At 37.1% G+C, this 24,865-nt stretch overlaps 1 protein-coding gene across 1 annotated transcript in view; it reads left to right on the forward strand.

Moving 5' to 3' along the window:
• FAM185A (family with sequence similarity 185 member A) overlaps positions 1–24,865 on the forward strand; it is a 47,632-nt gene that overhangs the window by 1,817 nt on the left and 20,950 nt on the right. Inside the window, exons 2-5 of the mRNA XM_082498213.1 lie at positions 5,541–5,650; positions 10,849–10,941; positions 15,671–15,809; positions 22,309–22,350. Of these exons, the coding sequence (XP_082354339.1) occupies positions 5,541–5,650; positions 10,849–10,941; positions 15,671–15,809; positions 22,309–22,350 (384 nt within the window). The remainder of the gene's footprint in view (positions 1–5,540; positions 5,651–10,848; positions 10,942–15,670; positions 15,810–22,308; positions 22,351–24,865) is intronic.

The raw sequence follows: 24,865 nt of genomic DNA on the forward strand, positions 1-24,865 counted from the left end.
CTTAAACAGATCAACTGTTACTTATACATTCATTGACTATTTCACTGAACTGTAGCAGGACTGTCTTCTCCAAGAGACTTTTGTCATTTTGACTCTTCCCTAAGAGTTGCTAGTTACATTCTTACAGCTTTTTTTTTTTTTCCTGCTTGACAAGTGCAGAGATTACCTTGATTTATGTGTAGTATGTTCACAGAGTCCATTCCAGGATTACAGACAATCAAACTGAAACCCAGCATCCCATTTATTACCCTTCATTTCTTTGGTACCAAGTGCATCTGGTTATTGTAGTTGTTAGTAATTTAATATTTAAGTTTCTCCAGACTGGTTACTCTTGAGGGATACAATTCATTGATTAAGATGTGGAGAATCTCAGCCTTCATAAAGAGTTTCAGTGTGAAGAACCTTCCTAAAGGTCTCAATAACGAGTCCTGATTGATGAAAAAAAAATCATTTAGCTTTTGTCCTGTCTTTGAAATTCTTATTATATTTTAAATGTCAACCAACCCTGCAAGACTATTTTACAGCCTTCCTTCTTGAAATAGGTTTTATTAGTTTGTAGGTTTCTAAGCTGTTCCACTTGGGTTTGTGGTAAAGTCATGCAATTCAGGTTCCTTGGACAGTCTGTGGATTATAATCCCCTTCCACTAGTTGCTGTTTGTCACCCCATAATTAGCATGATGTTAGTATTGTCTGTTCATACTGTTATCCAGGCATATCCAGAGATATATTTCCTAAAACATAATTTATTTTTTTTTACTCAGCGAAGCAGAACTGCTACTTGCCAGTGAGGGTCTACTGAAAGTGTCCTTTCAGCTTTGGTTTGGGTGTTGAGCTCTCTGAGTAGTAGTGTGTGCTTGGGTTGTTTTTCTTTATTTAGGAAAGAATTATCCATTAAACATCATTGTATAAGCAAAAGATCTTATCCCTTGTAAAAACACATCTCAAACCAGAGAGAAACTTTTGATGCTCTGCAAGCACTTTGGCTTTTCTCTGGCCTTCCTTGAATGTTTCAGGATGATAACTCTGTTCTGTTTAGACCATTTTATCTGAGCTAGCTCTTGTCACTTAGCTGTAAGAAGTTGATGTGAATGTCTTTACAGTATTCTAGCTTCTTTCTTTGTTTTGGAAGTTGCAGCATTTCATAACAGCTTTCGCAATTTAGGTTGGAGTTTATCCAGGAGGTTAGCTAAAATTCCTTAGACTCTGAAGAGCATGTGCAGAATATGCTAGATGATGAGCTTAAGTATGCATTTTAAACCAAAGGCAACTCATACACAGCCCAGTAGGGCAAGTACTAAAGGATCCTCTATTTATGTCTTAGTGTCTAGTTTTATGCTATGTATGGTCTTTCAATATCACACGCAATCTGATAATCCTCTGTGATATATTTAACCATCATAGATGATAGATGTCAGTGAATTTATCTTTAATCTAGCTTATTTATTTTCCTTCAGGTCACATGTATATGTTAGCTATTTATTCCAGGGACAGTGTAGGCACATGGCTGTAGGTTCGGAGTCTGCTCAGCCCATAAAGAGAATCCTGTGTCTTGGCATGTTGAACTGCATGCACTAATTAAAGCTGAAACCAGCTCTTTGATTTCTGGTTACTGTACGTTGACCGAGTACTTAAAAGTAAACCCAACTGAGGTCTCGCATAACCAGAATTTGAGAATCATCTGTCCTGTCTTACCATGTGGATCTTGCATTTCGCTTTAGTAGGTATGTATTATATTAGGTCAAAACCAGCCCAGAGGGGACCTCAGAAGGTTTCTAGTTCGATCTCCTGCTCAAAGCAGTGTTAACTCCAAGGTCAGCAGAGGCTGCTCAGGGCTTTATCCAGTCTGGTTTTGAAAATGTCCAAGAATGAAGACTACACAACCTCCTTTGGCAAACTGTTCCAGTGCTTTTTCCATGTTACACTCTGGTGAAGAGAATAGAGGCTTCTACGCCGAAGTCAAGGAGGAGAACAACCATGAGTGCTGAAGTGGTGGCCAAGCCTCACAGAGTAGAATACCAAAGCTCTGTCCCCTCTGGCACAAAATCAATTACTTCTGGTCTAGGCCCACTTGTAAGCCAGTATAGGATTTTTAATTTGTTTGTTTATTATGTATTATCAGTTCTCTCTTTGAGAAAACTCTTCCATATTAGTCTAAGTCCACTTAGCTTTTTGGCGAAATACTGTAGATCCTTGTGGAACTAGCTAAGCAAACTGAACAAATCTATGAGTCTTGAATGTTTCTGTGAATTACTGAAAATCATAATTTTATGGCATCACTTAGACAATTTTTCTGCCTACTTGTATGAGGGGAGAACCTAAGCTCCTGGGAATGTTTGTTTCTGCTTTTTATTTTTCATAAAAGTTAGTGGAAAGCAAATATGAATGTTTACAACAGTGTATTTTTCTGAAGTCTTAACATATTAATGAGTTGGAAAAAAGCTCATCAGTGTCTACTCCTAAGTATGGCAGACTTACAGCCTCAGACTAGCAAATACTTTAGTCTGATGCCCTCAACAAATAGTTTTTCCTGGACTGAATTATTTTACATGCATGCTCACTTACTGGTAAGCTTCCTCTGTAAGCACAGAAGCAGATCATGAAGTACTTCTAGTAGTCCAGGGCTGCTGAGTCACTTTAAAATAAGTAATTTTCCAGTCTATTTCAAATATTATATCTTAGGGTAGTATTTCAGGGGTACGCTGCCTACATTCTGATACCGAAGTTCTTCCCCTCCCCCCCCCCCAGTCCCCCCTATGTACCTTTATTTCCAATACAAGTCCTTTGCATCTCAAAGATCTTCATGCATTCTTTGAGCTTTGTGTGGCTGAAGTTGGATTCAGCCCTCATCTTTGCTAAGGAGGAATCAAACTATCTATTTTTGGAGCTTTGGCACTGAAACAGGTTGTATCCTGTTGCTCCTTGCTTGTTGAAATTTCGTTAGCAATATTATCCCACTTTTAGCCTGCTTCTTTGTGGAGTCATTTATCCTTGCTTCAGGAAGCCGATTTGAGAGACGAGGGGGTCCATTCCTTGTCCACTCATTTTTGCTATATCAAGGCTAGCAAAGCGCTATGACTCTGCAGAGAATCAAGGCACTAAGAAGTATGTTTCCAGGAATCCCTAGTGTTTCTTAACAGCATGCTCACGAATCCCCAGACTTGTGTCCTCTTTTGGCACCCATCTTTGATACAGCTAGGATTACACTGCTAATCTACCTTTCAAATGATGGACATAATATGCCCTGTGGAATCAGAAGGTTTTATTAACCTTATCCTTATAAAAGTCTTAAGTTGGTATCGTGGATAAACTGACTGTTTTTAAGCCTTTTACCCTCTTGCCCTTATTGCTTCTGTCAAAAGGGGTGACAAAAGGGGATCAAGCTGATTGAATTCAAAGATTTGCACAAGGAAACTGGCTTCTGGACTTCTCCTCAGGAAACAAAATAGCAAAATAGTCTTGGATGTAGATCCTCCCAAGGACCGTGCAGTTTTCCAGTGGGTGAATTGAGCACTTTTGAGCAAGGCAGCTTGTATTTCAAAAATAATATTGCTTTCTTTTTGAACTCTCCAGGTTTGTGCTGTGCAGGGACATACTGTTTCAAGCATAGATGTTTGGAGAGTGCCTCTATTTGTGTCTCTCTGGGAACTGCATTTCAACAGTCTAACTGCTGCCTGAGAAGTAAAACCTTATGGAAAAGTTTTGTCTCAACTTCAGAACCTGTAAATCAGTGTTGATCAATTGAAATAGCTCTGATAACCACTCGGATATTTTTAGTCTGGTGAAACTCTGTAGGCTTTACCAACATAAAACCTTGTGGTGCTGGCCCTTGATCCTCTGATGATAGTTAGCAGTCCAGTTTGCCAGGTTTTGTGCTTTTCCATGCCTTAAAGCCGATCTTAGAGTTTACTTAGATTTAAGAAACATACAGTTTGATTATAATCTTGGTCACAGTATCTCTGTCTTGGAAGTCTTCCGTGAAGAGGCTAAGAAAATAATATCTGCAAATAAAACAGCTTTTGGAAAACCTGCTTATCTAGTCCACCTCTTCTAGGCCCTTTTCTTAGGGAATTGTTACCTGCAAACACAGCCTGCATCCTTCACTAAGTTTAACCTCTTCGCTTACTGTGGCAATAAGGTAGCACTCTTGCAGCAAAGATGTAATGTGTTTTAGCTCTGCCCCTTGGATTCTCCTGGTTTGTCAGGTGGCAAAACTTCCCTTCACTGTTAATTGGAGTTCTCAGTCTTGCGTCTTCATGGTCTGCGAGCTACTGTTGTCATGGTTCCAGTGTCTGTCCTGAGCAGCAGCATGACGGTCTTGATCTTCAGTCTCTGCTGTGTCATGGGTCTGACCTGGGGAATCTCATCGGGACAGAGGTTGTTATACATACTCTGATTCTTCTTCACGTATTTCTGGTCACCTTATCAGATGGTGGAGATGAAAGAAAGATTTTTCAGAAGTGCTTAAATGAAGGTTTCTTTCCCATATCATCTTTTCTTCAGAGGCTCACTGTCTCTCTCTTAGTCCTTAAGTTATGTGTCTTGCAGCAAATACTTCTGACTCCTGTCCAGTTTTTCTTCTTTCTGCCTTTTATCCTTAGAACAACAATTTTTTCCTCTCCTGCCTTTACCTTTTACCAGTTGTTACGGTGGTCATTAATATAATGTATTATTAACATAGTCAGAATCCCCAGACTGCACATTCTCAAACTTCTTCTCAGTTCCTTAAACTCAAGGGTGAGCTCACGTGGCAGGAAAATGCTTTTGCCGCTCCTGCGGGAAGCACTATGAGCCCATAAATTACTCCCATGATAACAGAGTTATCTACAAGACTTGGTGACTTTTCTTTGTGGGAGCCTATGAACAGTAATAAGGTGAGGTGATTCAGACTAGAGGCAAACATGCTTCTTCATGCCAGGGGAGCAAGTCGGGCCTTCCAGAAGGCTAGGGAAGAATGACGCATGCAAACTCTTCTGTACCTGTTTTTGCGTTGTGCTGCTTGCTAGTTGAAGCAGCATAGGTCTAAGCAAGACCTGAGCATTTGTGCTGTGGAATCTTATTACTCTCCATGTGTCCTCAAACAACCTGCCAACCTTCCCACCCCAAATGTCTCAATAGAATTGCTAATAGAATTGGTGACGAGGGTAGCTATAAGGTGGAGGTGGAGTTCAGGAGTGCGTTTTAAAAAAAAAAACAAACAAACAAAAAAAAAGAACAAAAAAAAAAAAACCAAACAAACCAACCCTTCACTGAAAGACCACACCCCGCTGCTTCCCTGCCAGGGATTACAGTCACTCTGCTGCCTCTCAATGTTCTCTCTTGAAGCTGGATGGCTATATACTGGCTTACAAAATTTTCAGTGTCGACTGTTGATAGCGACTAGCCATGCAATTGAAAGTATGTGGCCAAATTTTGCAAGAAGGTTCTTTAGTAACAAAGAAGCTGCTTTTTTTCCCTACTATGAGTAGTTACTATATAAAGTACTATGTTAAATAGATCTGACTCTTCTCATTCTGTTGCTAATAAAACTCTTCTAATTCTAGATTTGGATATCAAAACGTCAGGGACTGGCTGTGTGAAGATTCAGAAAATGGAATGTGATAACTGCAAAATAGAAACGGAGAAGGGAACTAGTGTCTTGCAGTCAATAAAGGTACAAAGAACCCTTCCCCACTCCATCAGTGTTTTAAAAGGGATTGTGTGGTGGAATATCATATAAAAACTTAAATACCAGTTCTGGGGATGAGAAGTACTCTGATATTTTTTAGTGTTAAAATGTGTGTAGCACCTTACCTTTATTTATTGCATACGATCACGACACAGTCAATAACACTAAATAATGTCAAGTCAGAAGTCCAAGTACCTTTGATGATAGCCAAACCCAGCAGAAACGGTGACAGCAGAAAGCCTCATATCTGCCTTCCCCAGCCCACAGGAAAAAAAAAACAACAAACCAAACAAAACAACAAAAGACAGACTGGGATTTCCTGTCTAGTAGGTAAATAGTTATGCTTGCTCAGTTGGGACTTCGCAGTGTGCTGCTTATTTTTTTTTCCTGTGTTTTTTTCTACAATTCTGATTTATCAGTGGTATTGACAAACCGTTTAGGTTAATTTTCAATCAGAAGTTACACATTACATGTCCAGAATACCTGACTGAAATGTATCTGATAAATAGCATATCTATCATGCTCATGACCTTGGTTGTTTTTTTTTTTTTAATCTTAAGACTTTGGGTTTGCTGGCATACACTTTGGTTATTTCTATAAAAGCCTATCTGACTTAGGTGCTGTTTGGAATCAAATTCACTTGAATAATCGGGACTGTGCCTGCAGGAATTGATATAAATTCAAAAGAAAGGCTTTTCAAATAGGGTAATTCAAAATCTTGCAATGTTGTTCTCTACCACGGTAAGAGATGATTTTATAGCACACATATGGGAAACTCAACTTAAGGGGAAAGGTTTACTCCATATTCAGTGAACTACAGTCAACTTGTATCTTCCAGATTCTGTGTAATTGACCATATTATTCTTAAAAAGGTAACTAAAATCTAACAAAAAGTTAACAGTATTATGTGTGTTACTAATCTCTAAGGCTTTGGTTAAAAGTATAATAATAACAGCAAACAGCAGTACATTAGAAGCTACATAATATGAGAAAACAAAGTAGTTTTGGCCAGCAATAGTGACAGTAATCACAGCATGCCATCACAATTGTCAAGATTTTTTTTGTGATGTCACAGAAAAAGAGGATTTTGAGGAAAGACAACTAACTAATTTCTTGGGCATCGTTCCTCATGTACAGTCTGAGATGTGAAAAATGTTGAATTTTAAAAATGAAAGTCAGGCCTATTTCCCTTGAGACTTCAAATAGCAATGAAACAATACTGTCTAATGAACTGAAAAGAAGACTGCAAAATCACCAGTTTGGGGCTTCTGAGCCTCATTATAGTTCAGAGGAGCATGGTGTTGCGTTTTCCCTCTGTCAACTTTGAGCCTTGCTTGATTCACAAAAATGTCAGGAAAACTACAAGTGCAAAAGATGATCCTTCCCCTGTGCATGCGCCTAAATGTGTCCACTATGTTGGTGGCCACAGGAAGCTTCTTTGCTCCCTGAAGCCTCAGATGAGAAGAGTGGCCTTGTTCCAGATGGCATTTGAAACTTAAAGTATCAAAGAAGAACTGCAGATTTCAACTGAAACTCATGTTAAAGCAAAGCTTTGGTAGATTATAAGGTTTTGGGTTTCTTTTTTTAAACCAAAATAGTTACCCAAAGTATTCTTTTGGTTTGTGAATGGTGATTGGTTGTCTTTGTTCTGGTTACTGTGACGGCTTCAATATACAGTACTAGAGAAGATATGTTACCACTGTTGGCTTTGTTGACTCTGAAATAGCGAGATGAAGGTTTTGAATTAAAATTACTTATCATGTAGGTGTTTGCAAGAGCAAACAATTGTTCAATTGCAGTATCTCTTAGCTGTACAATCAGTTTTTAGGCTAATGTTGTTTTTAAGAAATACTGTAGTTCTAGTAACTGCAACTGTAACTCAATTTTTCTAATATAGGTTCAGGAATTATACTCTCAGGAATTAGCAGAGAAGCAGAATTATTAACCTTTCGGGTTTTTTCCAAGCTACTGAAAATCGTGTAGACTAGATTCTGTAGGGCAGCAGAAGAGCCGTTTCCCCTTTAGCGAATGTGTTTTACTGAGCAAACTGAAGTGATAGTGCCCTCCCCTGGACGGATTAAGGAGCTGTTTAACGTTGCTTCACTGTCATGCTCTCTACAAACCTCACTGACTAGCAAAGCAGGAGACCCTTTCTTTACAGTAGAGAGCAAAAGATCGTTGATCCATGACTTTAAATACACTTAAAAAACCACCTAGTAATGTGAGGATTATTCAAGAGCACCAGCAAACAGCTTCGCAGCTCCTAATTCTCTTAACTTGCCACAAACTGCAATAAATTGTTTCTATAACTTGTATGTAATTCAAAAAACTTGCTGATTTTTGGCATACTGTATGATGTCTTTACAGAAGACCTAGAAATTTGACATCTACTTTCCTTAATCATGCGTGCTAGTAATTGAACAGATAAGATGAGTATTCTGTATAAGTGTTTTTTAATGGAGCTGACTGGTACTTTTGGTGTCGTAAGCATTATCCAGCCCATGAGACTTGTTGCGGGTTGTTTTATGGAGATTGATTTTTGGTGGTGGTTGTTGTTTTGTAATTGGCTAATGCCAACTTCCCCCTATCCCTTCCAAGTCTCTAGGTCAACTGATAGTAGCAGTAATTCCAAAATACAGTTATGACTTTTAGGTCTTCAGAGTGTAAATTATTTCTAAATTCTTTACTGAGAAAGCAATGCTTTTCCTTTTATAATTTTTTCTCCTGCTGCTTATTACAGTCCATCAGCTTAGCAGTGACAATGGGACCAAGGACACCCTTTAAGTTTCCTTCTATGATCAACAGTTACTTCTGACTCTTAGCTGTGAGAGTGATAAGAGTTTCCAGGTGTCTCACACACAATTGGTGGAAGGCCTGCCATGCTTCCTCACCATATACCATGTCTGAGCCTAATTTGTCGTCCTCTACCACTGTCCTTCCTTTCTTTGAACTGAACAAATTTTTACGTTTTTCTCTTAACATCTGTCATGGTCTTGACAGCCTCCTTACTTACCTCTTCCTTACTCTAACCTTTCTCCCTTGCTAGGAGAAGCCCTATGACAAATTAGTGCTTCTTACTTTCTGCTAGTGGAATATTCCCTCTTAATGAAAAAGCTACTTGACTATTATAACTTGCTTCCTCTCTCAGCAAATCCTGCTGTTTGTTAGGTGTCTCTATTGCTACCTACCTTTGAAAGCCTGTTTGTTTGTTTGTTTTTTTAAGAGGAAAAAAGTTGAGGGACCTGTGTCTTATTAAAGCTCTTTCTATCCCCAAAATGATAGAGAGAGAAAAAAAAAAAAAAGAAGAGGAAATAAGTATGTATGTTGTGGTTTTAATTTATTTAAATATCAGTGGCCATACTGAGAAGTCATTGCTATACATTAGTTCTAATCTTATGAGTTCCCATATTTTCTTCAAGTTATATGCTCGGAGGATTTGCTTTTTAACCATTATTCTGCTAACGTGCCTAATGCAGCTTCCTCAAAGGAACTGTGATGTCTGGCTGAAGCATCTAATTTAACTTTTTCCTGTTTACTGTACTTGGAGAGAATCATCTATTGTATTTTTATAGAAGCTTAACTGAACGGCTGAGTTATTTACAACTTTTAAAAGTTGTGAAGCACTACTGTGGTCTCAAGTTAGGGGTATTGTGTTTTACTGTGGGGAAGCCTCTTAAATGAAGAGGAGAAAACAAAACTTGGGAACACAAAGATTAAGAAACACTGCTCTAGAGTTCTTCCTGTCTTTTGAAACCCCATGAAACTTCTGGTTCTTGTTGTTTCATCAGAAATGTGTCAGAACAGTTTTAAGTCCACGTCTTCCTTATTGGAAACTTGATTTCATGTATTTGGTTTTTTATATTAAAAAAGTCCTTAATCTTGTTGCTATCTGATTAGACCTAGTTAATGCAATTTATTATGGCTTATCTAGACAGGTGTTTAGGAATCTAAATAATATTTCTGGTATGCTTGATTGTCAAATTTAATGGAAGCATCCTAAATTAAATACCATCTACAGGAATAATAACCTTCTCAACAGAAATTTATATATCTGAAAATGGAGATGGTGCTATGGGAAAATGAAGGGAGGGGGTGTGGGGAAGCTTACCTGGCATGAAGTATAAAAAATGCTGAATTTTTTTTTTCAATTCTGTATTATTCCAGTGTTCACACAAGTGAACTTAAGCAAAAGAGCTTTGCTGTTGATATCCATGGACTTCTTAAAGTCAGATTTGTTGAAGTTGCAGCTTATGAATACAGTTAGATTATTTAAATCTGAATTTTAATTTATTTCTTCTTTTTACCTTCTCGTTTCGTACAAATGGTTGGGTTTTACTCTCAAGACCTGGGATTTTTTTGTCTTTCTGAGATTAGTTTGTGTTTCTCTACATTTTTTTTTTTTTTTCTCTTGTCAGTTGTGTGTAGCAGCAGCTGAAAGGTACAAGGGCTATAGCATTTTTTCACTTGAAGCCCGGTGTCTTTGTGAAAAACTTGAGATTGTAATGCAGATATATGCAAAATACTTAATTTGAATTAGAATCTGGTTAGAGCAAAGCACTGTAGGATCTGGTTCTACTTGCAGGCCTAAGGTTTGTCCTAGTATGCATCCATAGAAGTTTATGGCTATACAGACTATTCCAAACATAAGTAGCTCTGTGGTGTGTTTGTGTGTATATATATATGATTATCCTACAGAATACTGTGACACTGTGGGTTCCAGGTCATTGGAAGGCTCCAGTTTGGTAGTTCATTTCTCACTGCCAGCTCGTGTTTATCTGCTGCAGCACTGGGTATATGCATATCTGGGTTGTATAAATGGAGTATAAATGAAAAGCAAAGTTCCCTCTTTCTTCCCCTGCTGCTTATTTTAATATATACTGAGTGAATGTTTTTCTAGTTAAAAAACCAAAAAAATCAAAACAAAAAAACCCACCTGTATTGAGAATAAAGGGTTCCTTGACATCGTGTATTCCCTTGTTTTTCTGATTACAAAGAAAAGTGACTTGTTTGGAGTTTGACTCCACTGGGAACAAACAGCACATTTGGCAATCACTTGAGAAGAAACCTTCACAGTAAAATGGAAGTTTATGATCTGAGTTGGTTATTGTGGTACAGCTTGAAAAACAAGATTTGTTTTCTAATTAAGGTTATCCTAACCATATGATTTTTCAACTTTTTTTCAGAGCCATAAAATTGATATACGGACAAATGGTGGCAAAGTAATTGGTCTTGGAACACTTTATGGAAATACAGATATTCGTGCAACAGAGAAGGGTGTAAGTAAGAAGTAAAACTTTCTCTTCAGTGGCTTATTCAGCTTATCAGTTGCAAAATGACTAAATTTTGAAGAATGTGCTGAAGAATTTTTTATGACCCTTAGTGGTTGATTGTCATTTCACTGTTAACTTACGTTTGTCTCTTTAATTATACTACCTTATCTTATGCTTGATATGGGTTAGTAAACAGGCTCTGCAGAAAGAGCAGTAATAAGCATGTGATCATTCCATAAGTGCACAAGTTGTAGTAGCTGATACAACTCATTAGCTTTAACTACGTAGACCCTCACAACAGTCTTAAACTTTTTATTTGGCTGGTATGTAGGCACCTGGATTCTGCAATAGGCATGTGAGCTTATTTTAGTGTCTCATGAATAGTGACATTTGTACATGCTGTACACTGCCAGCATTATACAGTTGTAAGAAAAGAAGAGTAGGTTTTGTATATTTCTTTGCAACTGAGGAAATATTATCACATGTAATTTTGTTATGACATGCAGCAAGAAAGAATCATGAACAGGAAAAGTTTCACAGAGAAGTTAGCTTGCTTTTTTCAGCAGATGGCAGTATGACACAAACCTCATGCTACTCTAATCTGGTTTTGTTTCTTGCCATAAGTAGTCAATTCTCCAAGTTTTAAAATAATGTAGAGCTAGTCTCCCTTGCACAATACTACAGTTCTCACACTAAGTCTGAGTTTTAGGCTCAACTTGAATGTTTAGGCATCATAATGTCAATGAAACTGGTTGCGTTAGGATTCATTAGATCGGAAGCATTGCTATATGAACATGTGGAGCCAAGCCGAGTCTGAAGTAGCTTGGATGCATGCGGTACTCTGGCAGAACCAATAAGGTACCCTTAAAACCAGCAGTGCTGGGAAGAATCAGAAAGAGTGCAGGTAACATTCCCTAGCCAAGGATAGAATAGAGACCAAGCTATTAAGTTCTAGAAGTCCAAAATCACCTCTGTGAAGTGCCGTTTGGCACTATTGTACCCCTTGTAAATTGGGTTCCGAGATTGTATGTTCACTTGCATAGAGCCAGATGTGAGCTGTTCTTTAACGTCTTGCTGTAAACTAGGGAACTTACCATTGGATATTCCAAACAATGTCAAAATTAAATTGCCTGCATTTTTTTTAGTGGATGCTAGCCTGCCCTTTATGTACAAAAGAGCCCAGAGGCTGCTGTAGCTGTACTGTTGTTGGGGGTTGTTTAGTCTGGAGATAAGGAAGCTGAGGGGAGACCTTATTGCCCTCTACAAATGCCTGAAAGGAGGTTGTAGTGAGGTGGGGGTTGGTCTCTTCTCCCAAGTAACAAGTGATAGGATGAGAGGAAAAGGCCTACAAGGGCATGTAGCGATAGAACAAGGCATAATGGCTTCAAACTGGAAGAGGGTAGATTTAGATTAGATATGAGGAAGAAATTTGTCACTCTGAGGGTGGTGAGGCACTGGAACAGGTTGCCCAGAGAAGTTGCGGGTGCCCCATCCCTGGAGGTGTTCAAGGCCAGGCTGGATGGGGCTTTGAGCAACCTGGTCTAATGGGAGGTGTCCCTGACCATGGCAGGGGAGTTGGAAGTAGATGATCTTTGAGGTCCCTTCCAGCCTAAACCATTCTATAATTTCTCGGTCCAGCTGCAGCTCAGGCCTTCACCTCCTTTGGAACCTATACCAAACCACCGGTAGTTTGGTTAAGGGGTTGAGTGCATCCATCACAGCTTCTCATTAACAGAATCTGCTGTGTAGTTAGGAAGGACAGTGTAAGATTTCTTTTCTCAATTGGCCACTTCTGTTAATAATCAGTCAGCCTTACGTCTTCTGTGTGTGTTATGAGATGTTTCTTCCATCAGTTGCAGTCACCATTATGTAATTGTGGTTCTGTCAGCATTTCCAGGCCCCTCCTGGAGGTAGGGAGGGAGAGGATGTGGTAAAGGACACTTGGCACTGGAGAAACAGAGGATATTTTTTTTAAGGGGGAAAATGGAGAAGACACTAGTAAAATATTTGAGCAAGGATAGCACAAAAAGGAAGGCCGAGAAGAGGAATATGTGAGGAAGGAGTTCTTTATGTCATATTTAAACATAACAAGATGTTAGTTTTCATCTTGAAAATGTGTTCAGGTGCAAAAACATTCTCAGTTTGATTTATGAAGATAGGCTGACACTTTTTATTTAAAGAAAGATAAGAAACTGGTGAAATTTAAGCATGTGGTCAGTCTCAGTAACTGCAACTCCCAAGGCTCTACTCTCAAAGGAAGGAATTTTTCCAGAAAACCTAGTGGTTCAATGGACAAAAATAATCAAATTTGTTTGACTGGGTAGTCATTAGCTAATCTTTGCCACATGGATTTTTCTATAACACTTATTTAGCAGAGTGCAACATCTGTGTTCTGCCAAAAATTCATAAAAGTTAAAGAATTTGGGATTGAAAACCTATTTAGTGTCAATAAAAAGCAAACTTTTTCTTATGCTTTCCCTATCTAGAATACCTTTTTAGTCTTATACTTGAGCAGTTTGACTTCTTCCCCCCTGCCCCGATTTGTGTTATTCTGAAACAAATGTTGACTGTATTGGTAGCTTTTATTTTATTTTTTTTTTTATAGTAACTAGCTGACGCAGTACTTCTTTTTATCATGGGCTGAGACAATTTATTGCTGTGTGTTTTTAAGAAAGGTAGTTGAGGCTGGCAAGTGAGTTGGTATGTGAACTTGCTTATAATAAAGCACTTAGTAAAATTTAAATAACAAAAATATCTAAACAGAGTCAAAACTTGCATACCATAGTGACAGATGTAGCTTTTGGGGCTTTCATTTCCCCTTTCAGGAATGCCACAAGGCAGCCAGTTTGCACCCAAACTGTGCAGATATTTTTATTTTATTCCCCTCCACCTTAAAGTGTGCTATGCTCTGTTTTCATTTTGCTGATAGCAATGATGGCCCTGCTAAAATTGGAAAGGTTCTTTGCAAGTCATTTAACTCTCTTTAGAACAGATCTAGATCATAGAGACTAAAATGACAGTGGCTTTTCTCTTCCTTGTTGCTTTGACCATGTGCCACAGCAGGTTTACACTTTGCCATTCTGGGTGGGGGAATAGTGGAGTATTCTGTCAGAAACATTCCTAGAACAGATGCAGTGTAAACTTCTGTTTGTTAAGGTATCTGCTTGTTAGAGTTTTGTTAGAAGCATTGAAAGATTTAAAAGCTGAATTGCTGTCACTTTCAGTAGTTACAAATTCTGCCTTAATATCATTGGTTTTGTTTACTGTTGATGCTTAGATTCTGTATCATAGTTCTAAGCAGCATCACCTGCAGACATTGTAGCTGTTGAATGTCATGTATCTCTAATTCTAGCACAGCGCTTTGGTCCCCAGATTTTCTTGAGGATAGCTTGTTACATCCTTGGAGATCTACTTTGTATTGTAGCATCATGTCAAAAGCATTAAGACAATAGTCCATTCTGTAATCTTATGACTTAAGTTGTGAAGATGGCATAAAGCTGAGTGTGTATGGATTGGTAAGGTCACAGAATAATTTGGCTGTCATATAGTCTGTACTAAAACAGCCTCTTTAGCTCATTTCTTGGGACACAATACAGCATGGAGTTTGTGCAACACTAGTTGCTGCTTGTCAGAATACCTCTAACTTCATCCGTAGCTTATTCTTTATATAATATAACACTGGAAGGGTCAGCAGACTACTTTTTTTTTTTTTGTATTAACTTTTTTCTTCAAAATGACAAAGTAGATTTAAAGATAACTTGACCTAAGGCACAGTTTGATCTATCAAGCCATATATCATTTCATGTAATGAATGAGGATTTTGTGTAATTCACTTAGTCTGCATAAGCAAAATAAAAACAAATTGAGTGGGGGTTAGGTATGAACTATTGCATGATTGCATCATAAATCAAGTTTAACTGAGGAAGAATAGAATTAAATTCATATGATAGTTGCACAAGCACGTGATCTGTTTTGTTCAGATGGACGTGGGTTATGTCACTCGACTGATTACTTGTACATAGATAATCTCATCTATCACCTCTTATTCCCCAAATTCATCCATAGTGCAGCTTTTCAGATCTTATCCTTTCTCTCCATTTCTATTGAAAAGAAGTAGAAATGGTGATTGTATCCCTCATCTTTCAAGGCTTTGTATAGCTTGAGGCTTAAGTCCAAAAATAGAGGCCTGAGTAACCAAGATAATATGAACAATTATACTGGGGAAAAAGAGCAGCTGTGGCTTTTTTGCAAACCTTCACCAAAGCTCTGTCTACAAAGTGAGCCAGTTAAAAATCTGCGTAAGTAGCTGAATGTAACAAAGACAGTGGATGTTTCAGTATGTGGTGGGAGAAAACTGATTACCAATGCTTTAAGTGTCATAATTCTGTGTGAATATTAAGCCTTCATTATTAAAGCTAATTCTTTTTTTACTTTTGGTTTTTAAAAATAAATCAATTTTTTTTCATCTGTGACATCATTGTGACTATTTGGGTTCTGCACCTGTATAATGGATGTAATAATTCATAGGAATGTTGTAAAGAATCATTAACTTGTTGGTCAGACTTCTTGGATGAAAAGGGTTTTTGTTTCATCTTGTGTAGCTTTTAACTAAGAACTTGATTCCATTTGTTCTGCACCAACAACTGCTTTCCATTTGTTTTGCCTCTTAATAGTGTTACTTCCCTCTGCTCTCAAACTGTGATGACAAGTTTTCCATTATGTTTATTTCTCTTAGAGTGTGAATATAGAGAAGTTGCAGGGGACATCCATCAACATATCTACTGAAGATGGCCTGCTGAAAACTAAGTATCTCTATGCAGAATCATCATCTCTGTCTTCAGTAGCTGGTGATATTCTGCTGGGAAATATTCATGGTAAGAAGGAAATACTGTCACAAATTTAGCTGCTTTGAAGGTATTTGTAACATTCATAGTAAGAAATGGACTGATGCTTATAGACTATCACTAAATCAACTGTGCGCAGTGTATGAAAAAGTTCTGTATTTGTTGGAGATTGAATTGATGAGAATTAACTTACCATATAGCATATTGTATTTTTAAAAATAATTTTATAAGCATGCTCGTCAAATAGCAAAAAATGTATATTATAGGAAAGAAACATATCACACACTAAGGATGTCAAAATATTTTAAAACTCAGTAATGAAAATTATACTAAAATTAGTAAAGAGACTTCTCTTCCCCTCTCTCCACCCTTTATTTTCTTCATAGGAGAAGTAACTCTTACAGCATCTACTCAGAACTATGGCAGAACTCAGTAGTATTGCCATGTTTTTAGCAGAAATGGTCTGTGCGTGTGCTAGCACCTTATACTGATAGAGTGGTGACAGTTTGTTCTTTGACTGCGAGGAAGAAAGTCTAATCCATCCACCCTTTACTGTCCTCTGCCTAGAACTAACACTAATTAACTTGAGTGTCTTTTATATAAACAGCAATCAGGGTTGGAATCTGGTGTGGTTTTCTAATTTAACAAAATTCCCACTGAATTCTGGCTGTCCTGTAATGCGTTTGTGGTGATTTAATGTTAAGTAAACCAAACTGGAGGATGTACAAAGTGAAAATTACACAGGTCAGTCAGAGTTCCAGATTTCCAGCTATAGGCCTTATAAACAAATTGCTGCAATTTCTTAGCAATTTTGTGGTGTTGTCTTGCTTCAGAAATCACTCTTGTTTTTTACTTAAAGGAGCAACTCCTTTGTTCAGTTAGAGTAAACTTAACAGGTTTAGAAACAAGTCTTAGGTAAAGTTCACTTCAGCATGCATAGCCAGAAATAAGATTTTGTTGTTTTGTTTTTTTTCCTAACATGTAAACTGTATCATTACTAGTATTTCTGTCTGATAATCTGCTTTTGGATATTTTTCTAACTTCAAACCAATATAATGATACTGTGGAATGATCAGTTGTGAGCATGTTCAGGCCACTGTGCACATCCAAAAGTTTATTTTTGTTTCTTGGTAAAAAAATGAAATAACTGCTGTAGTTAGTCACTTAATTCCTTAGTAATGCTTCGTTTTATTTAGCTGAATAATGGTGTGAAAACAAATAGAATTGTATCCAAATTATACAGACATTTCTTAAGTTATTTCAATGTTATTTTCATGAGCGCTCTATGAAATGGATCTGGAACACCTAATGTTATTTTAGCTGTTTCTTTTAAAAACAATTCCACACTAACATTTGCTTGGTACTTCTATTTATTTCAGAAAAATATTTTCTGCAAAACATCAGGGTCCTCAGTTATGTTTTAATAGTAAGAGCAAATACTTTTAAAGTATTTTAAATTATTATATTGCATATATACACACACGCACAAGTATATATTAGTGGAAAAGATAAACTAATTTTATGTTAGGAAAAAAAATTGATCACTTTTACTTCTAGTCTTTGCTCATGAGGTAGCTCCATTTTAGTAGTAGTTTTGTTTGTAAACACTTGGACAGATTGCTTCTTGAGCAAGCAAGCCCACTCTTGCCCTGTAGCTGACAGTATCCTGATATTATACTTGGCATAAAGTCAGCACATTGTGAACAAAACTGAGCTAGACTTCATTGCTTTTGAACTGAGAACTTCGAAGTCAGGGCAACACAAACTTTACAAACCTGCCTGAGACCTATTTTGTAGTTGAAACTCGGGCTGTACAATTCCAACACTGTCATCTTGAGTGCAAACTTGGCTCAGGAAGGGTCTGAGTTGAATTAAAATTAGGACCTGAAAGACTCAAACTGACTTTGTGTAGAAACACTATAATGATTCTGTATCACAGTCCTTAAGCAATCCTATAAGTGACACCATCTTCAATATTCTTGCTGTCCAGTGCCTCAGATTATGGAGGCATGAGCATACAATCAGAAATTAAATTTTCTTTGCTGTCACAAAAAAAAACAAACAGACAAAAACCCCCACCAGCATGATAGTAGCAAACTATAGAGAAAAGATTGCCTGAGGCTCTTATTTTTAAAGTGAGTGTATAAAGTATGCACCATGTATTTACCATTGTTGAAACTGGTATTTTTGTTATAGAACAAAAATTACTCTAATGTTTGGTTTTTTTTTTTATAAAATGACTGTATCACTGTTAGCAGGATGAATACAAATGGTAGTTTGAACATTTGACTTTTAATTTAAATTGAGTTTAGTTCACTTCTTAATGTCTGCTAGATTTCACTTCTTGCAGTACGTAATTACTGTGTTGATGCTGTACTGGTAATTAAAAAAAATAATAGATTTTATATTTTACTTAAAAGTATCTTTCTTAAGCAATTTTTGTATTAAAAGTACTGCCTCTGAAAAGGTGTACCTTTTACACTACAAGGAATTTGAATAATGCTGTCTCAAAGTAACAAAAGCGCTTGCATTTTGCAGGCACCTTCTCATGTAAGATCTAAGTAATTCATATAAATAAGAGCTAGATTGGGGACTGTTCCCAGCATAGGTCTCGGATCTGAAGTTGCTAAAATATTTAAGGTGCCCTTAGAATGGGAGATTAAGATATCTATGGAAATATCAGTGAGTACACATAGCTGGTTTTGTAGCCCAACACACAACTGAAGGGAAAGGGGTAAAAGGTTCCTATTGAATCTAATCAGTCTTACCAAGGAAAAAATGCTAAAGGTAAGAGAATATGCACGTAGGCATTTTTAATTGCTTTTTTGCATGCTTCATACTTTTATGGTAAATGAATAATGCACTATTTTGAAGAAATTGTTTTTGAGTCATTTTAATCAGTTTCTGTAACAGGCGTTACAGATGACAGATGCCATTGAGCTTTCTAGTTGACACTTGAAAAACAAAAGGACAACAGCTCTGAGACTGAGAAATGTGCTACTTTATCCAAGGGGCAATAACATCATAGTGAAAATTCTCCACAGAGGGGCACATAGGAGAAAAGGGAAACCCCTCTTTGCAACTGTCCCAAAGTCTTGGATTGAGTTGCATTAATTATTAATTTATTGTATTTACAAAATAGTTTCAGTTGGAGAGGAATTTGACATCTAGTCCAAACCAATGCTTAAAGTGGGCTCAATTAGAGCAAACTTGCTCAAGGCCTTGTGTGGTTGAGCTTCAATTGAATATTCCCAAGGACAGAGATTGCATGACCTTTCTCAGTGACTTGTTCCAGTCCTGAATTCCTGAATTATCCTTCTGGTGGGAAAACCCTTTCTTTTTTTTTTTTTTTTTTTTTTTTTTTTTAATAATAATTTCTATTATGGCAACTTGTAACCATTATCCCTTCTTGCTGCATCACCATGAGAAGAGTCTGTCTCTTTTCTCTATGCCCTCCCATTAGGTAGTTGAAGACCACAACAAGATTCCTCCTCAGCCTTCTCCTTTTAAAGCAAAACAACCCAGCTCTTTGAGAGTCTGTAGCATGCTCTGGGCCCCTAATCTTCTCAATACTGCTCTCTGGTCTCACATCAGTACATCAGTGACTTTCTTGACTGGGAAGCACAAAATTGGACACAATATTCCAAATGCAGTCTCACAAGAGGGCTTTACCTGCTGGCTATATTCATAATCATTCAGCTTAGTATGCAGCTGACCTTCTTTCCTGACTCATACTGAAGATGGTGTCCATCAAGATGCCCAGGTCCTTACCTGAAAAGCTTCCTTGCAAACAGTCAGCACTCAACTCTTACTGCTTTACAGGGTTGATTTGTCTCACGTGCAGGAGTTTATATTTGCCTTTGACCTTTTCTTTTGTCATAGTCTAGTGACTATTTCTTTATGTGAGAGAATCACACTGGAAAACACGGTTATTGCAGTTACTTTATATATTTACATACTAATTAATACATAGGAAAAGGTGAACGTATAGCTGCCTTATTCAGGTCACTGACAGGATAAGACAAAATAGAAAACCTGCAATGTTTTGAAGGTAGTACAGTATAATGCTTGATCTTGGTGCTCTATAATCGCTTCTGAAAAGAATCTGATATACCAAAGTATGTTCCGTAAATTTTAGGTATGTGTCTGGATTTCACAGTATATAAAAAGGTTGTAGAAATTTATTATTTTCGTTCCCTTTTAGGCATATCACTACTGTAGTCTGATGCAAGTTTAAAATGCAAAATCAAAGTGTTAAAAAGCTGCATGGTGGTTTGTTTGCTTTTTCTGTGCATCAGAATAACCCTGCCACCTTGAGAGCCTTCAAAACAAATTGAAGGAATGGAAGTAATACAGTGTAAAGTGATGCCTTTATTTATATCCCCAAGCCATCTTTTGTCCCTGGTGCTATACTGATTCTGACTTGCAATTCTGTAGTTTGAAGTTTTGTAGTGTTTATGGAGAAGCAAAGCTTGTACATGATAGAAAAGATAACTATTTCTTCAGAAGCAATAAAAAGAAAAACGCTAACACACTCTCATCAATATTATTTTAAAACAGAATTATTATGTTATATTTTGGACTGTATAGTATTGCACTACATTGCTAAAGTCAGTTGGATGTAATAATCAAACTAGCAATTACCTCTAGTCAGGTCTTTCTCTTTTTGCCCTTGACATGTCCAAAAAATACTTGGCTAGCTTAAAAATTGTTAGTGAAGTGTTGGCCTTCATGGAAAAATTACACGACCAAAAGTACACTTCTGTGCACTGTCTGTAGACACTGCAGGTCCCAACACAGCAGGACATTCCTATCTGCTCTAAAAGCAACTCTGTTCTAGCTAAATGTTTTAAGTGATCCTATCACACGAATATGTTTACATTACACAACATTAGTCATATCTGCCATATAAGGTTGTGGGTAATAAGAGTTTGATTTCCAAATGTTTAATATTTTTCAAGGACCTGCTTATCAAAACAGAAAACAAACAAAAAACCAAACCAAAACAAAACAAAAAAAACCCAAAACAAACAAACAAAAAAACCAAACAGAAAACCAAAGAAGAGAACAGCAAATCCACAAGTCCCAGGGGCTATATTCAGACAGAGTATAATGTAGCTTCAGTCCCATGGGAGTTGGTAGCTGACAAAACCCTAGGCTTTTTTGTAGGTTATACAAAAATAAGCACTAGTCATGATAAAATGGGGAAAAGGGTGGGATAGTTGCAGTGTGCCTTTTAAAAACAACAGACAAAGCCAAACATCTTTCAAATTCATTTGTTTTGTTTCGGCTCTGATTTTCAGAACCCCAAAGTATTTTGTACAGTATGTGCTTGAAATGATGAATTAAAGACTATTGATGATAGGCTGCTTTTCTAGCTTTCAGCCCCCAGGCCACTAGTAACACTACAGGTCATATGCAGTGGAATGCATTCTACCCTAATGGCTGTCTACTACTGTGTAATTACAGAAGATGGAAGCAGAGCTTGATTTTTTTGCAAATTTTAAAGGTCTATTCCAAAAAATCTGAAAATTGTTGTATTACTAAATTGGAGTAAATTACTGTGATCCACCTCATTTTTTAATCTCTTATCCTTCTGGGAGGATGAGGGAGTGGCAGAAATGACATGTTGTGGTTTAGTTTTTTAATTTAAAGGGGAGTTTGTGAGGCAGTTATACAGGTGTAACATACATGGAAGTTTCTACTAACTTTGTCAGCCTGTTAGTATAGATGGCTTTTCTGTTATGAGGTACATCTGTCCTCCTTCTGGATTCTTTTGATGCCATAGGTAAATAGGAAGAGTATGTATTTTGAGATTTTAAGGCTAAAACCCCAGTGCTTGTTCAAAGTAATGGAAGTTCAGGAGGAGAACATTCTACATTTTATGCCTTACACACTCTTTTGTTTGACGTTCTCCATTCTGTCCAACACAGTCAAATCTTGCTGAAGTCAATGAAAAGCATTAACAGGTGTTTTTCATGCACAGAAGACTAAGTCTGGAGGGAGCAGGTAATGTTCAGTGAGTCCAGGAAGTAGCCTTTGAGGATAAAGCAAAGAATCCCCTCTGTTGGAGAGGGATGGGGCATGTATGTATGTATATAAAAGAGGAAAATAGAAACTGTTTATGTTACTCATCCTATTAAGCTACTTAAATAATCCATAGTGCTGTTGCAGGCTTCAAAACATCTTTTAAAAGGCCCAAAATAAAATATGAAAATATTATGCTTTAGCCTCTCAATGCCTCTTTGCTTTTCTCTCCCTCACATTCAGTCTGTGTCTTTCAGCTTTACTCAGAGTGGTTTTATTGTCTGGAATCACTTCGTTGTTACCCACATGTGTTGAGATTTTTCTTTGTAAAACGAAAGTACTCAAGCAATGTAACTGGTTTATGCTATTTTGATTTTATATGCAAATCAGATACAACTATAATCCTTGTATAGGATCACATTACTTTAGCCTTTGTTATGATTTCAGAAACCAGTTAAATAATATGCTTTTAACATTTTTTCCCCTTTTCTTTTCCTAATAGGTAACACCAGCCTTCAGACCACAACAGGGAGTATCACAGTAGGTACGTTCTACCTTCTCTCCGAGATATCTCTTTTCTAACTCTTCCCTTCTGATTTCTAAATGTTAAACATTCCCAGGGAAAGTAAAAAGGAGGTGATTCTTCACAGATGTTTCTCCCCTTTTTTCTTTTCAGGAGTAGCACTGATAGCTCTGTAGCTGAAGGAGATCCTTTCCAAACTTGACTGTCAGCCTTTTGCTGTTGGGCAAGGCAGGCTGCTTTTGATACCACAATACCTGCTGGGCTTTGCACAAATTAGACTGAGTGTAGGTGTCATCTTTTAGATTAAGTTGGGATAAAAGGACATGAGAAAACACTAAGCGTACATCAAATCATTTTGCCTTTAACCTAGTTCTCTATCTTACATTTGTTGATATCAATGATTATGTTTAATTTTTATATCGTGGAGCATTAATCATTCATGTATTACATATTCAGAGGGGAAAGGCTTGTGATAATTTAAACGTTTCCAAACTATTATGCTAAACATTGTTTTCCCTTCAGAAATAAAAACAGCTCATAAATTTTCTTTCAGGAACTTGAGCTTTTATAAAACAGGATAACTTGGAGTTATCAATAATGGTATACATTATATCAGTTGCATTTTATAGTACATCAACACAAAAGTGAGAAACTCAAATTCTGGTTATGTTATTTCTATGGCAGAAAATTGAAGTAACAGAATCATAGGCAAGGGTCAGTGTCTCTTGAATGTACGTAGAAGGATTTCCCTTCTGTAAATAAACTTGGCTACAGCCCCAAACTGAAAGACTTCTGATAATGGTAGTAACCATAGTCACTCATTAAGCATTGTTCAGGGACGATCTGTACTGTTATAACTCTTATGTTTCTAGGCAATCTATATTAACATTCCAGGAAAATGAATGCAATACACATTCTTATGAGTTAGTCATTAAACCACAGAATTAAATTAAGCTTGCTAGTCTGTTTTTCCTTCTGTTAAATAAACTCATAGAGTATGAAGATTGTTTAAATAAAGGTTTCTTAACATAGGCAGTAGGTTTTTCCATCAACAGATGATGATTATTTTCCTTAATTAACCAGTTTCAGCTTAAACATTAATACACATCTTTACAGTTGAATAAACTGTATTTTTCAAATTTCAATTCTGAAAGCTCTTTTCCCAAAGAGCATTAAACATCCTTTAGATTTTTATGGATTTTTCCAAAGGCAAAAGACTTTTAAGAGCTAGTGGTTCAACTCTAAAAACTTGGGAAAGAAAATGTAAAGTTTTAAGTGAAAGATTTTGTGTATGAGAAATTTATGCCCCAAGATTGCTTGTTAGCTTGCCAGAGGCCTGACAGGGATTTGCTGATAGAAATAGGAAGAACAACTTGGCTCTTCTAACTTCCTTGGCTGGGTTTTCATAGGGGATATAGTTATTTATTTCACTGGAGGCAGAATTTTATCAATTAACTGAAAAAACACCCTCCTCTCTAGATTTTGGGGCTGTATTCTTTGCTTTGGAGAGATTTATTTACAAGTCAAACTTGAGTTGAGAGTGCTGCATTTTTATTTTCCCCAAAATATTTTGGAAAAAAAAGTGACTGTATGGACAGTCTCTTATTCCTGTGTAAGTCGGCATTAAAACAGTAAAGCAATGCTATTGGCTCTCACTCTCTTTAACTTTCTGCTTTTTTTGTTATTTGTAGAATACGGGGTGTTTTATTATTTTGGTGTTACTTGTTTGTGTAAATCTGTTTTTAGTTTTTGAAGACTATCTGAAATTCAGTCTGATTTTTAAGCATATGGCATTGTTTCACATTACATTGTTGAAATACGCAAGTAGGAATTATTCCTTTTTTTAATTTTTCTATACTGTGAGCTTTGTTAGTCACTGACAAATTGTTTTCCAACCCTACACTAGAAGCTTCCTACTTCTAACAAATGTTCTATGAGTTTTGAATGACTTCTTAATTTAAAACAAGCAGACCTATTTTTGCTTCTAGTTTAAGTTACTACTTAAAATAATCATTAGAAATCTGAATTATCTTGCGAAAAGTAATGGAATACTTTATTTTTAGAACTAGCTGAATCTTTTATTTTATTTTAATTCAATAAATTCATAGGAGAACTCAGGTCGGAAGAGACCTTGGGAAGTTGCAGAATTATAGTATGGTTGAGATTGGAAGGGACTTCTGGAGGTTGTCTTGTCCGAACCCCCTGTTCAAGAGGCCATGCCAACTGTGAGGTTGCTTAGGGCTTTATCCTGTGGTCTTGAAAACTTCCAAGGATGCAGACTGCACAGCCTCCCTGGACAAACTGTTCCACTGCTTGACTGTCATCAGGGTGAAAAAGATTTTCCTTCTATCCAGATTGATGCTCTTGTTTCAGCTTATGTCTGTTGTCTATCCTTCTCCCATCATGCACCACTCTGAGGAGCCTGGCTTTGTCTTCGTGATCACATCCTCGCACAAACTGTCAGGTCCTGAAGCAGTCTGTTCTCCAGGCTGAGCAAGCCTTCATCCTTCAGCCTCTCCTGATGGAGAAGGTGCTC

The sequence above is a fragment of the Vanellus vanellus genome (genome assembly GCF_965231255.1).
Source record: "Vanellus vanellus genome assembly, chromosome: 1".
Taxonomy (NCBI): Eukaryota; Metazoa; Chordata; class Aves; order Charadriiformes; family Charadriidae; genus Vanellus; species Vanellus vanellus.